Genomic DNA, 14,829 nt, shown 5'->3' on the forward strand with positions numbered 1-14,829 from the left:
TGCTTGTCATTTCCAATTAATTTCCTGCTTTAGTGGACTTTTTCTGGGGGAGCTATTCTTTTATATACCATTGTTTGTATCTTTTGTCGCACATTCGAGAAACATTAGAAGCATTAACATTGTAATGACATCTAGCATTCCTAGTTGTCACTTTCTGCCACTGCTTTCCATTTGAGAGATCCACATATGTATAGTCCCAGATTAGTTTTATAGACGTGAGACGTTTGGGTCGGATAATATATCTATCATGGTTGGAATATACTCTATACATTTGCAAATGTTCATCTCGAGTGGCACCAACGCAGCTCACTTCTGACTTATAATTTTAGCCCTTATTGTCACTGCTCTAATCATAACACTTCTCTTACTCATCGCTAGTTACTATATCATATATATATATATATATATATATATATATATATATATATATATATATATATATACATATGTACACACCCACACACATATATATACATATATGGGTGCCTCACGCACAGGGTGATGTGAAATGATGGTGTGGTAGCCAAGTTATTATTAAGTGCTTGCATGCCTTATCACTTGCAGCTGCCACCGCTGGCTAGCCTAGTGCGAAAAAGGGGAGCAGCTCTGCATAAGCCTCCCACTGCCAGTTCACAGCCTCTCCATCATCAAGACTTCTGTAATGCCTCCCCGTGGCCTCCCGTGGAAACTGGGTACCTTGCAGTCCTAGGCTAAACTGTGGGGGATCTCGGAGGCCCTAGAGGTACAGGGTTATGACCCATCGGCATGTGTACATGCCCTGGCCCTGTATCAACTCTTGCCCCTAAGCCCCCAGGGGTTAAAGGGAGGCTCTGGAGAGGTGGGCCTTGCCAGTCCTCCTCCCCCCCAGATATAACCAATCGGCAGTGTTCTTTATTAATGGAAACGCTGGGAAATGCCCCTCCCACTCAGCAAGTGAGGCGGGCTGCGGGCCCCGTTGGGAGGGCGGCTGCTGGGGCGCAGGATGGGAACAGGAACTATTCGTCTTGCCTGCGTTCTGGCAGCTGCCAGCTCAGAGTGAAGTTTGTGGGGAAAGCCCAAGGGAACCGCACAGGTGGATGATGGGTCCCACTGCCTGCCACCCCCTTTTATATGGCGCAGCATCGGCAGAGGTGGCGCCCACCCAGAGTGACTGCCCAAGGCTAAACTTCAGACAGGAAGTCAGGGGGGAGCTTGGAACATCCGTTCTTTGCATCAGGATGATCGGTTGCCTCTACTGTCGAGGGAACTGGAGAGGCTGAGAATTGAGGTGGCTGCTCTCTTGAAGGTGAGAAGACCTGGCAGCAGCATGATCAGTGTAGGTGGCTACCCCTATTACTGGTCGGGCCACAGCGACGGTCGCCATTTCCAGGGAGTAGCCACAACCATCTACAGTAGACTCAGTCAATGAGCGTATAATGGTATTGAAACTGAAGCTAGCTTTTGACTTCATGTCTCATATTGCTGTGTACACTCCTACCGATGTTTGTAAACTCGACATGAAAGAGATGTTCTACGCCAAACTTGCATCTGTGTCAGACAGTTGTCCCAGGATTTCTGGCTCCATCGATTGATGAACACCTAGAGCAAGACAGAATTTATCTCACAGGAGACACTGGACACCACAGATGCTTGCTTGACAAGGGATCGGTATTTGTACCGATCTCAGGTGCACAGAACTCGGTCACTGTTAAGAAGAGACAAGGAAGTTTATTAGGAGTCTTCCAGAGGAGGTTTAAGGATATTTCTTAGTAAATGACCTCTGTCCTGCACACCAGGCCCTGAGAAAACTGAACTCCAAGCCCTCTTCACAGGTGACAGCAGTTTGCTTAGTGTGGCCAGATCGTTTCAGATCCTGTTACCCATCAGTGAGGATCCTCACTCCCTAACTGAAGTTAGGGGGGTATTCTCCAAGCTGTAGAGTCGTAAAGCAGCAGGTATCTGTGGCATTCCAGCTGAACTGTTACAGGCTGGTGTTGAAGCTATGGCGCGAAGGTTGCATGCTGTCCTGGCTGCCATCTGGCTGTCCGGTACCGCTCCTCCTGACCTGTTGATGCCTCTCAGGAAGGTGAAGGGGAACCGATGGGACTGCAGCAATCACCGAGGCATCACACTGTTCAGTATACCAGACAAGGTTCAAACCCACATCCTTCTGATACTGAGACGTGAGCTGCTTGCAGCCTACATCTACATCTTCAATATGGTGCATCGAGATTCACTCTGGGAGATCCTGAGACTGAGAGGAATTCCAACAAGGATTATTGGACTAATAGTCTATACTGGTACTGAAAGTGCTGTAAAGTGTGTGTGTGTGTGGGGGGGGGGGGGCTGTCGAGCTTCTTTCTTGTAGGTTCAGGAGTAAGGCAAAGCTGTGTCCTTGCACCAACACTTTTCAACATTTGCATGGGCTTTATACTGGGCAGAGCTACTATTCAAAGTCATTGTGGAGCAACTCTGGGTAATGTCAAGGTTACTGACCTTGACTTTACTGATGATATTCTATCCTGAGTCTATGGAAACATTAGTGGTGGCTCTTGCATTTAGTAATGAAGCGAAGCCCTAGGGTCTAGAGGTCTCCTGGAGCAAAACCAAGATCCAGGACTTTGGGGACTTGTTAGGAGAACCTGTTCAGTCGGTACATGTTTGCAGCGAGGATATTGAAGTTACAGAGAGCTTTACATACCTTGGTAGTGTAGTTCATAACTCTGGGCTGTCAGACCAGGAAGTCAGCAGACGGACTGGCCTGGCAGCAGGGGTCATGAACTCTCAACAAGAGTATTTGGAGATGCCAGTACCTGTGCAGAAGGACGAAGCTATGCGTCATCAAGTCCTTGATAATGCCAGTTTTACTGTACGGTAGTGAAACCTGGACATTATCTTGTGCCTTGGAGTCTCGTCTTGATGTAAAATCAATTTTTCCATACACTTTTAACATCACGAAATGAGGTGGAGAGGGGAGATCTTAAACAAAATATTCAAAACGAAAACTGCATACATTCATGCAAATGTAATTAGTGTTGCCATCAGTTCTCTCTATCCATGTATAAATCTGCATGTTCGTTTGTTTCCAAAGTTCCTATAAGCATCAGAGGCATGATTGAGAACGGCCGCCCATGACTCAGTTAATTATCTTCGAAATGCTTTTTTTCTGAAAGAGGGGGATTCGACAAATTCATCTTGATACATGCAAGCAGCACTAAATTTCTCTCCCATGCAAATCCTGTCGATTCTGAAATAATGCATTTGTTATAGAGGGAAACAAGGTTTTAACTATCACCACGGTCTAACTGTCCAGAGGACAATGACGTATGTTAGTCCTTTTTCAGTAGAACAACTGACATGACTAGACAAATATCTAGTAGTTATAGTTTATGCATCATGAAAACATACAGAATCAATATATATATAATTATTGTCAATCTAATCTCTCTCTCTCTCTCTCTCTCTCTCTCTCTCTCTCTCTCTCTCTCTCTCTCTCTCTCTCTCTCTCTCTCTCTCTCTCTCTCTCTCGTACACTTCACTTAAAATTAATATTGACTTTTTAAGGATACAGACCACTGCCATACTAACAAAATTCTCTCTGGTTACTTTTGATAATTGTTATCATCATGAATCCTCAGAGGCTTATCCAAAAGCAGGCGAGATTGCAACCCTCGGGAGCTTGCATTTGTAGTTCCCCCGAAGTGCAATGTTGTTCCACCTGCCTCAACAGCAATCCAAGGTAACACGTGGTTGCAAGTGGATTCTGCTTCCTGGTGTCGTGGGAATCGTGACGTTCTGTGTGCTGTTAATTACACAATATGGTGAGCTAAACTAAAGTAAATTTACGGTGCCAACATGATTGCAAATAATTTACTGCATGTTCGACATGATACCAGTGAGTCAATTACGTTGATATTTATCCTTGTCATCCTCAGCAAAGGGCAGACAAGGCAGCACAGCAGGCAAGCCGAAGCTGGTGCTGCTAATGGCACCCGTGGGTCGGAGTGGAAGCACTTGGCTTGGGGAGATGCTGTCGTTGCTGCATCCCGAGGGCGTGTACCTGTACGAGCCGGAATACATGCTGACTCGAAGTGGCTCCCCTGTCATTCGCGAGGACGAGGCGATGTCCCTCATCGCAGGACTTTTCAACTGCAAAATAACGGAAGAGTTTGTTGAGTGGATGAAGTCAAGGCCAGATATTCGCACTGTGTACCGACACATCTTTACTACTAGGGTATGCAGGAGACTGGACTGGGGTTGCCTTCAAGCGGACAAACTCGCTCGGCTTTGCGGGGAAGCCCCATACAGAATGATCAAGGTGACCTCAGTCTTCCAGTTTTCCGCTTTTTAGCAAATTACTGATGATTATCTGTCTCAAGACTAAGTCGATGGAGACTCATTGAAAAGAGTCTTTTCGTTTCAGACGATCCGCCTCCGCCTGGCCTGGATCCACCACCTCTTCGCTGCACCCGACTTGGACCTCAAGGTCGCCTTCCTGATACGAGACCCGCGCGCGAGTATGGGGTCGCGCAAACGGCTGGGATGGAGCAGAGGCGCGCGGGAGCTCTGCCCGAGAATTGAGGAGGATCTGAGACACGTGGCCGAACTGGAAAGGCTCTTCCCGGACAGATTTTTCTTTCTGAAATATGAAGATGCTTGTTGGGAGCCCTATGGTGGGTGGTGTTGGAGTTGAGAGAAGCAATCGCATTGAGGCGCTGAGAATGGGAGACATGAAATTGTCACCTTAACTAAAATGCGATTCTTGTACCCCCGGTCTCCTATGACAAGAAATAGTGTGGTTAGTGCTCCTATCAATGACAGAATAAGGCTATTAATATGATGTGAAACTCTTGATCAGGGCGAAACAAACTTTAAACCTATTTATCTTCCACTCTCAATACCTCATATATCATGCAGTTGTTTCTGTACTCCCTCACTCTAGTCAGTTCATATACAATTAAAGCTTCCATCCTCGTATCTTCTTTTTTGCCTTCTCTTAACTCTCTCTTTCCCTAATTTTTCTTCTCTCGTCTTTGTTTTTATTAACATGTATAAATTTAATTAAGTGGTCACGGCTTCTTAAAAGGATAATTATATCATGGCGAGGAGGAATGGCATCTTGCTTTAATTGGCCTTGTGTCTTGTTATCCAGAGGCTTTTCTCATGTGGATCTAGATGCCACTTTCCCTGTGGCTGATTGACCACTAGATGTCTATCATGTGTATCCAAGCATCTCAGTACCTTGCACTTTGCATCTGAAGCAAACTTACATCTGGTGACAAACCATGGCTGGTCTGTGGGTTTTGTTGAATGAGAATGATTAGCCACATAGTGATTTTGTAGAGATGAAGGATACTGTGTCAGCCACTCGGCCATTGGAATCTCCAGTCAGACATTGCTGTCAGTTTGTGTTATTGAGTAACTGCTGAATTGGTTCCAGCATGTCTTCATAGTAATATCTCTTTTGGAAGGATTCTTGAATATAAGGCATGGTGTTTAATTCTATTGAGACTGTAATATGGTCTGAAGATCAGATCGTTTGTAGAGTTTACACTTGCCTTTCGCCCCAAGATCACTGAGCGCTGTATCAAGTAAAAACCTATGGACATTAGGAACGTGATCTTGTAGACCATAAACTCCTAAAAGGTCATCAAAGACAGGCAGGACGAGATGTTGGTTGAGGTCTCCAACAGCCTAAGTGCGTTGGTAGCTGAAAGTATTTTACTGTGAATACTATATAATACACAGGACTGCAGAGGAGTCTTCCATGATGATACGAAAGAACATGGCCTCCAGTCAGACATGTGAGCCCCCAAATGTTGGCCTTGTAGCGCGATCACGCTGGCACCAGTGTGTGCAGCCGTGGGCTTTGCCAAATGTCTCATCAACAGAGCCATATATGAAGGTTTCAACTGTGGCAGCTATATCAATGTTTTTCTTGAGGATAAAGTAGCGGGTTAACTTGCCATCATTGAATCCCTCTGGAAGCCTGTTCGGAAACGGACAGGCTTGCTGAGCAGCGCATGGCACAAGCAGATTGGGTCAGCTCTTGGAACTGAAGACGACTGATGAGGATAACCCTTGTGGTTGTGACCTACATGTAGACTTTTAAAAAATCCCTGAAGAAAAAGCCGTGAGCACCCCCTCCATATTCCCAGGTGTGAGAGGGTAACACCAGGTACGAACAATCATTGGCGGCAAAATAACACTCAAATTCGGTATCCCATCTCATTGGGGAAATACCAGCATCACACTCACACAAGTAAACTAGAGGTGCTGCAGTGGGGCTAGAATTACGTCTGAGCAATAAGTGTGCCTGGGCATATGCAAGGACAAGATTTGATTCAACTACTAATTACGTGTCCAAGACGCAGTGCAGGGTCCTCACTAGGGACTATGTAGTTAGATGAAATGAGGTTCGTGACTGAAGATGAATAAAGGAAAGACAAAATCAGAATCCCAACGAATATCATGAGAGACGAAAGAAAAAGAAAATTGTTGATTCTGAATACACTTTTATTCTCTTATTGTATTTTAGTTTTTTTTTTTTTTCATTCTGAATTTGCACTTCATATTATGTATGTTGTACGTGCAGTGTAAACATTTTCTACAGAGAATTAATTGTCAAAATGAAGTAAGCATTTGAGTTTGTATACTCTCTCTATCTCTCCCTCTCTCTTTCAGGTTCTGCGCTGAGCATCTACAGGTTCCTCGTAGGAGAGGACGTCACCACTCTGCCGGAGGTGTGGCAATCCTACCTCGACCAGACAGCTTCCAGAGCCGAGGCCGAGGAATGGAGGAAGGAGATCGACGGAGCGACCCTGGAGGAGGTGGAAGAGTCCTGCGGCCGTGTCATCGACTTCCTCGGCTACAACCACTTCGCTTCTACGAGAGAAATGAGGAACCTGTCCATTCCGCTCCTCATTTGAACCTGGCTTGATCGGTCGTAGGACTTGAAAAGGTTTCCTGCTGATGTTGCTTTTCGTTAACTCATGTCAAATGACGTCTGTATTTCTTAAATGCGATTTCGTCAGGGAGAAAACAAAGACAGTACAGAGACGTGGTTCTTAACCTTTTTACTGCCATGCCTCCTTTAGGTATTTGGCCTTCCCTCCACGCCCCCTTGCATTTCTGAATAAAATTATTAAATTTATTGATATTAAACTTATCACTTGACCATGCTCTCGTTAAAAGAATAGGAAATATAGTTTGAGAAATTCCTCCTTTTCCCCAAGGGCTCACGCCTCCCTTCGAAATTACTGGTGCTCACCTAGGGATGCGCGCCTAGGTTAAGAACCACTGATATAGAAAATAAGATGTCTAAACAAGTGTTGCCAGCTGATTCAGAATATGCATATTTTTCATTATTTCTGTCAATTGAATCTTTTCTTATTTGACTGCTATATTTCTGCCAATTCCACACTCTCTACCCCCCGGGCTATATGATGTAATGCATATACATATGATAAAGAGGCCAATCTTATGGGCTTCTTTAGCTGGCAAACTACGAACAAAGAAAATCAAACTTTAGGAAAGTGGCTATATTCTATGTTTCTTGATGGCTAATAATGGTGTTGATCATTTAAATATCCATTTGTGACTAGGCACGCTGTTTCTGGGAGTTTTATGTTAAAACTGGGGGTACTGATCTAGGTTCTTGTAAAACTGGAGGGGATATTTCCCACCCCCTCCTTCCCGTCACCTGCGCTCTTGTGCATATAGGTTTATGTAAGTACAGTAAACTTTTGCCAATCACAGTTCTGACTAATCACTCAAAATACAAGTGTAGCAGCCCAATAAAAAAACGAATGAAAATGTTTTAAAAGATTATGTTTAAAGTTGAATACATAGACGGGTATTGGAACGGTTGTTTACTTCAAGGGCAGCTGAGCAGAACCAGGCCCTCTTGAAGGGGTTGGGAGGTAAATTGCATTCTTTGTCTAGTTTATGTATCTTGCCATTATTATCTAATGTTTTGGTGTTTTTTTCTAATACGCCCGCATAACGGATCGTGATAATTTTAGTATCGTTGGATTCCTCTCACTCTCGAGTTTCCGAACATACAGAAATTACTGTGCGGAAACACCTAAACCCCTACATTCTTGGTCCTGATAGCAGGGGAGGGCATGGATGGTACCACGGAAATTGCGGGAGTAAAATGTGAATGATATATATATATATATATATATATATATATATATATATATATATATATATATATATATATATATAATAAGTCACTATACTGTCTAATGTAACTGCAGGGGGCTGCAGTTACCTTTATACTTTATACTTTATTTGAGCAGATTGTTAGAATTATCATCAGTTTAATAGTATAAATGACCACGTTGCCACAGTTATTACGTTCCGTATTGTTTTTTGTTTGTTTACATATGTGCTGGCATATAAATGAACTTCAGTGAAACTCAATCGACAGTTGACTATCATGCTATGTCAAATTCCACCTAAGAGGTATGAAAACAAAGGTGTCATCCCAATAAGGCAGTACTACAAATCAGGTGCACAAGTTCTTTGGTCTTTGCTGCTGCGCCAATAGAGCAATTAACTCACCCCAGTAGTCAAGTGTCCCACACAAGCTCATCTACTGACAACATTCCAAGAACAACAGGGACCAGGAGTGACAAGCACAGCAAGAAGACAACGGTATCCACCAGTTGTTTATTTTAAAAAGGGCGGTTTTGATTATCCGTGGTCTCGAGAATTTTTCAGATGAGTTAAATCGGCCTTCATATATATGATCCGTAGTTCTATGAAATTTAAAGCTTGTAAAAGATAATAATAATCACAGCTAAACCATGTTATCGTGTTTCTCTTCTTATTGATGTAGTGCTTCTCTTGTCACTATTTTTTACAGTGCTTCTCATACCATCTTTGGCAGTAGAGTTTTAGTGTGCCAGTCAGAAAGAAGTAGAATAGGTTATACAAATGAAACACTAATCCTTAGGAATGTGTTTACTGCTTTTGTTCTTTTCTAAAGCTACATTTGTCACTTTCTTGGCTTGGTTGGTGCTTCCTCAGCTAAAACAAAAAAATATAAATTCTTCCTTCTAATCTATGAGATCTACAACAAAGGGATCACAAGTAAATTTCCAGTTTCAAACAGCCACGGAACTTTTTTTTCGAATTGAATATTAATTGATATTAATTAATATTAATTAATGTTATTTTCCGTCGCATTTGTCTCGTTGACGACTGACGCAATTTGTATTCCCCGACGTCAGTGCTGATAAAATGTCGAAGTGTCGGCTTCGCATTATATTTCTTGAAATTAGTAAGATATACACAGCAAAACCGAACGTAAACACTAAAATAGCTTTTAATGCGTGTTTATTGAAACTTTACGGAGACGGGAGCTATATTTCACATATTCAATCTTGAAAAGACTTGTACCGTATACAGGCTATATCATCTCCCAGACTGTATAGATTTTTCCCATTACGCAGCAGTCAGCACTGTTTTGCAGAGAGCTTAACAAGCTCAAATCCAGGCAAACCATATTTCTTGATCATCAATGATCCTTGAGCAACTAGTTAGCTCTGGTATTCATGGAAATGTGTTAGTATGAATTCAAATGTATCTAACCAATAGATCAGCTCAGGTTTTCTTCAGCTGTATTAAGAGTACTCATGCAAGTGTTTGAACTTGGCACACCTACAGGAGGCGTACTTAGTCCCATGCTATTCAACATCCCAATGCATAGATTACCAGGCGATATACCACTTGAGGGTAATGACTCCATTATTTGCTATGCCGATGATAGTTGCATTAAATTCTTATCCGAGGGGGGAATGCAGCAGATTCTTGATGTACTTTCTGCTAGGCTTTCAGATAGTGGCTTGATTAGATCGACTGAAAAAAACAAGGCACTTAACCCTGACAATCCCTCTCCCTCTGCCAAGGTTTCACAGCAATGGCGAGCTAGATCTCTTGTCACCAAAATAAATACCTCGGGGTGGTTGTTGATGCAGAGTTCATGAGGAAAAAAGAAAAAAAAATTAAAAGGCTGTAGGAGCGGCTGAAGCTATTAAGGACACTTGTCGGCAAAAACCATGGCATGAATGTTAATATTGCTAGACTTTTACCAGTCTTACATGTGGTCGGTCATAGATTATTACGCATTGCATTAATTAGAGATGGCTAGTTTAAAAATTGTACAAGATAAGGCCATGAGGATTATTCACGGTGCCCCTAAAACAACGATGATTGTGAATATGAGAACAAAACTTAATTTACCTTCTGTCTATGAAAGAATATTACACTTAAACACCACATTTAGTATCAAGACAATAATAGAGTTCCAAAGACAACTAAAACATAGAATAGTGGAGCTACAAGTTACATATAAGCACTTGCTTCAGCTGAACATACCCAAAACTAAGATCCTACATGGACGTTCTGCTCCACCGTGGAAAGTGTAGGACTTATGTGTATTTTATATGACTGCCCCCCAAAAAGACAGTGCCCCGCCTGCTGAGCTTATCCGTATGATTGTTACACTAATGGATCTTTGCAGTCTGGGAGTAAAGCAGAATGCGCTTTTGTCGATATAAAAACTATATTTTGCAGCACTAGGGACTGGATTTACTAAACTCTCGTAAACGCTGTCTCGTAACAATTACGAGAGGTATCAACGATTTCTCAGCTAAAGACGTTACGACCCATATTCAAACGCCAAACAACGAGAGCGCAAGGGTCTCGTAACCGTTACGACCATATTTTCTATCACCATGTATCGTAAGGGCTTTATTTCCTAAAGGAACGGCTCGATCGACCAATCATTGTTAGCACGGAAAAAATCGACCAATCACAGATAGTTAACCGAGGCAACACTAATGAGGTTTACTTATGTTTCTATATTAATCATCACCAGCTTTTATTGATCAACACCACCGTTATAAATAATGTCATAAATTCTTATACCTATTTATATCTGTAGCTATGGCTATATCCATCTCTCTCTCTCTCTCTCTCTCTCTCTCTCTCTCTCTCTCTCTCTCTATATATATATATATATATATATATATATATATATATATATATATATATATATATATATATATATATATGTGTGTGTGTGTGTGTGTGTGTGTGTGTGTATTAATAAACATATATTTGTATGTATGTATATACATTATACATACAGACATTCATATATATATATACATATATATATATATATATATATATATATATATATATATATATATACATGTATGTATCTATCAATCAATTTATGTCAAAGTTGGTCCCATATCCATGTGTACGTAAGGGACATGTTTTGTAGAGAAACAAGCTTGCTAAGCCGCGGAATGATGCGGTAGGTTGGCCAGTTCCTTTGACCCTAGCATGCTGACGTCAGCATACCAGTGCTCATTCACAGCTGAGTCGACTGAGAAGGGCAGCCGGGAGCGAACCCTGTACCATGCAATTATAAAGCTAGCGCTCTACCACTGAGGTATTGCCATTGGCCAGAGGCAGTGCCACTATAATTATGCTATCTCATTGCATGTATTTGGTAAAACGTAACCCTTAATTAGTTACGATGATATAAAATTATAAGGGAATAAAACCACAAAATAGAGTTTGGTGGTAGTGAGGCTGTTAGAGGTGAAGTATTTGTGGACGATCTTGGTGGTTACTTTAGCTCGAGGTAAGGGCCAAAATACTAAGTCGTCTTCAACAAACTGCCGCCTCAGCATCTATACAACCGAACAACCGGGCCTCTGTCTAGGTGACCTGACACCCCTTGGTTTAAAATTCCTGGAGGCAGTTCAATTTGGAGCATCATTTAGTAAAGGTGAATCGGTGTTGACACGTATAACTGACCAGAGATTAACTCTAGTATCAGCGTGAAGTAAGCTGTAGATTCCAGTTCGTCTTTCCCCCGAAGTTAGTGGACGACGGGCCAAGGAACTATAGTCAAATTATTATTACTTATTATTATAAGTATTATTACTTAATACATTTGTAAATTCTTTTGTACACAGTGTTTAATATTATCCCATTTTGCCATTCCTACATAATAGGACACTGAACAAAGAAGGGAACCACACCACAGAGACACGGGTTTGGCTAAACACAGTGGTGGACGAAACAAAAGAAACAACACTGATACTGCTAAAATCACTTGAAGTACATCGACACGAGAAATGCAATATTTATTCAATAATCCATGAGTCTTGAAGAATAATGATATATAGGAATGAATAGATCAATGATATTGACTCATATTCTTGAGAAATAGAGTAATTTAATTCAATTTACGGTTTCCAGAATTAGTGATGAATGATGAGACAGAATGATGCCATACTGATGTGGTTTCAATGTTCATGAATAATATTGAATCTATCTGAAATAACCTTTGATTGAATTACGAGAATAAAGTAATAACAAAAAAAATTGTTAGGGCTAACTAGGAGCCTAACACTATGCCACCTCCATCTCTCTCAGGATTGTAGGAGAGTCCATGACTGGCCTAGTACTACACAGTAATGCTCATAGCCACCGAATTTCTATTAAATCAAGGCTCAGGGATAATTTCTTGCGATTCGCAGAGTGCTCTCCAGGCTTTGAATACATTTGACAAAGGTTCAGGAAATATTGCAAACGAAATCAGGATAAACATGTATCGTGAAAGAACGAGGCTATGAGATATATATATATATATATATATATATATATATATATATATATATATTTTGTGTGTGTGTGTGTGTGTGTGTGTGTGTGTGTGTGTGTGTGTGTGTGTGTGTGTGTGTGTGTGTGTGTGTGTGTGTGTGTGTATGTGTATGTGTGTGTGTGTGTGTGTGTGTGGATACCATCGCATGTTGGAATCCCCAGGCATGATCATGCTGACAGCCTAGCAAAAACAGCATGTGACAAGCAAAGCAAGGGTATAGATCTTAGAGTACCTCTTGTTAGGTCTTCACACATCACTAAAACTCCCTTCAAAGAGGACTTTGAGTTGACTAATTTTCAACAGTCTGAAAGCTTTATGACCGTTTTGTGCAAGATGTTTTCATCTATAGTTTATATAAAACAAGACCAAGACAGTGTGATATTGTGATCGCAAGAATCACCTTGGGATATAGATTGCATTGGCAAGTCAGCACAGTCTGTGATAATGAAGAACCTAAGTGTAAATTATGCAATGAAGACTGTAAGTGAACACTTGTACATTATATCTCAGTGTCATGTAATACAGCCTTTCAGACCACCTATCATGAGGCATGGAGAAATATGTAAATGATTCATATCATCTAATGTCTTAGAAGATATACTTATGTTGTATCCTAAAATTGGAATGTAGTATCACGACCACATATCAAATGTAACAATGCCTTTCCACGCCCAAACCGTACGCCAGCTTGGTAGATGAGTAGATAAATTACTGTGTGATTATATAGTACAGATCGTAATACTGTTACAGCCTAAATTTCCAATGTAATACCATTATATAATGCTTTGACCATGCATCGAATTTACCACAGCTTCCCCACGCCTGTGCAGTTAGCCAGGGGCCGGATTCACTAACATACGATCGTAACGCATTTATCAGCGGTTATTTACCATTGCCTTTGCCAGTAATGGCAAACTGGGATTCACGAAGAAATGGTAATTTGGATATGCTGAGTTACAATCGTAAATCGACTTATTCTAATGGTAGCCAACAGAGGGCTCTAGTAAAGCAATTCCACCAATCAGCGAGCGCCATACATAATCTTTTAGGTTGTTTCGGCCAATCACATAACATGTAAACAGAACTATACAATGAGATTTTTAAAATGATCTTCAAAGGTAAAACATTATTTAAGCACGTAGAAAAAATGAATAAATTCACTTGATCATATCCACCATGTGGGATATATATTTACTGTATAGATAGGAGCCAATACAAACACTTATTAATATATTATCAATAAATATTATTATTAATATATTATGAATGTTAGTCCAAACAGTTTTTATTGATTGATTGATTTTTCATCATTGTTTAACAAAGAACCGGACCAATTTTTTTAGTAATCGCTATCTGTCGTCAAAGGAAATATTTCAAGCTTATTCTTGCCCATGCACTTTCGAGTTTATTATCAAAATGTTGACAGATACAGAAATTGCTATACTCGTTTAGCGTTGAAACTGCCAGTTTATATATCAGCAAGGTAGTTTTTTCTATATCATTTGTAATAATTATTTCAGAGAAGAATTCTTTAAGAGTTCACTTATCTATTGACTCCATGCATTCTAGTATGATATAGGCCTATAATTTTACGAGAATTTGTGTGGATTTTATTCTCGCTAGTTTCATGTGAAATTTCTTCACAATGCCTTTTTGCTAACATATTAGCTACATTAGGTGTAAAAACAAATTAAAACTTTGCTTAGATATTGATTTTTTGACGAGATAACACGCGATGACATCGTCTTCCAAGAATTTACCAATGCTCTGACCACTGGTAAAATTGACCATGGTAACTCCGATGGCAAGTTGTTAGTGGCTACCACCGCTGTCTGGCTACCATAGTAACTATAGTTACCAGTGATTTTACCACCGTACGTGCGTTAGTGAATCCGGGCACTGGGTGGTAAATAAAGAACTAAACTAAGCAATTACTGTGAAATATTCTGCGGTTAAATCTGCGATTATTTTTTGCCTGATTTATGCACAATACAGACGCATCAATCATGATTTAACAAATCCTTTCAATATGAAAATGCATTTCGTAAGTTTCCTGATGATCCTATCAAATTTAGTGGTATTACAATCGACTCGCTCCATTTACTAGGCCATTCGCCAGGCGTGAGGGTAAGGTCGCAGATCTTGAGCAG

General features: G+C 40.9%; 1 protein-coding gene across 1 annotated transcript; it reads left to right on the forward strand.

Annotated features, from left to right (window-relative positions):
• Positions 1-3,685: 3,685 nt before the first annotated feature.
• Positions 3,686-8,124, forward strand: LOC113810403 (carbohydrate sulfotransferase 3). Its single transcript, XM_027362090.2, has 4 exons — positions 3,686-3,800; positions 3,915-4,297; positions 4,403-4,652; positions 6,664-8,124. Exons 1-4 carry the CDS (start codon positions 3,686-3,688, stop codon positions 6,906-6,908), a joined length of 993 nt encoding a protein of 330 aa, XP_027217891.2. The 3' UTR covers positions 6,909-8,124.
• Positions 8,125-14,829: the final 6,705 nt, after the last annotated feature.

Source organism: Penaeus vannamei, chromosome 17 (assembly GCF_042767895.1).
Source record: "Penaeus vannamei isolate JL-2024 chromosome 17, ASM4276789v1, whole genome shotgun sequence".
In the NCBI taxonomy this organism is placed as follows: domain Eukaryota; kingdom Metazoa; phylum Arthropoda; class Malacostraca; order Decapoda; family Penaeidae; genus Penaeus; species Penaeus vannamei.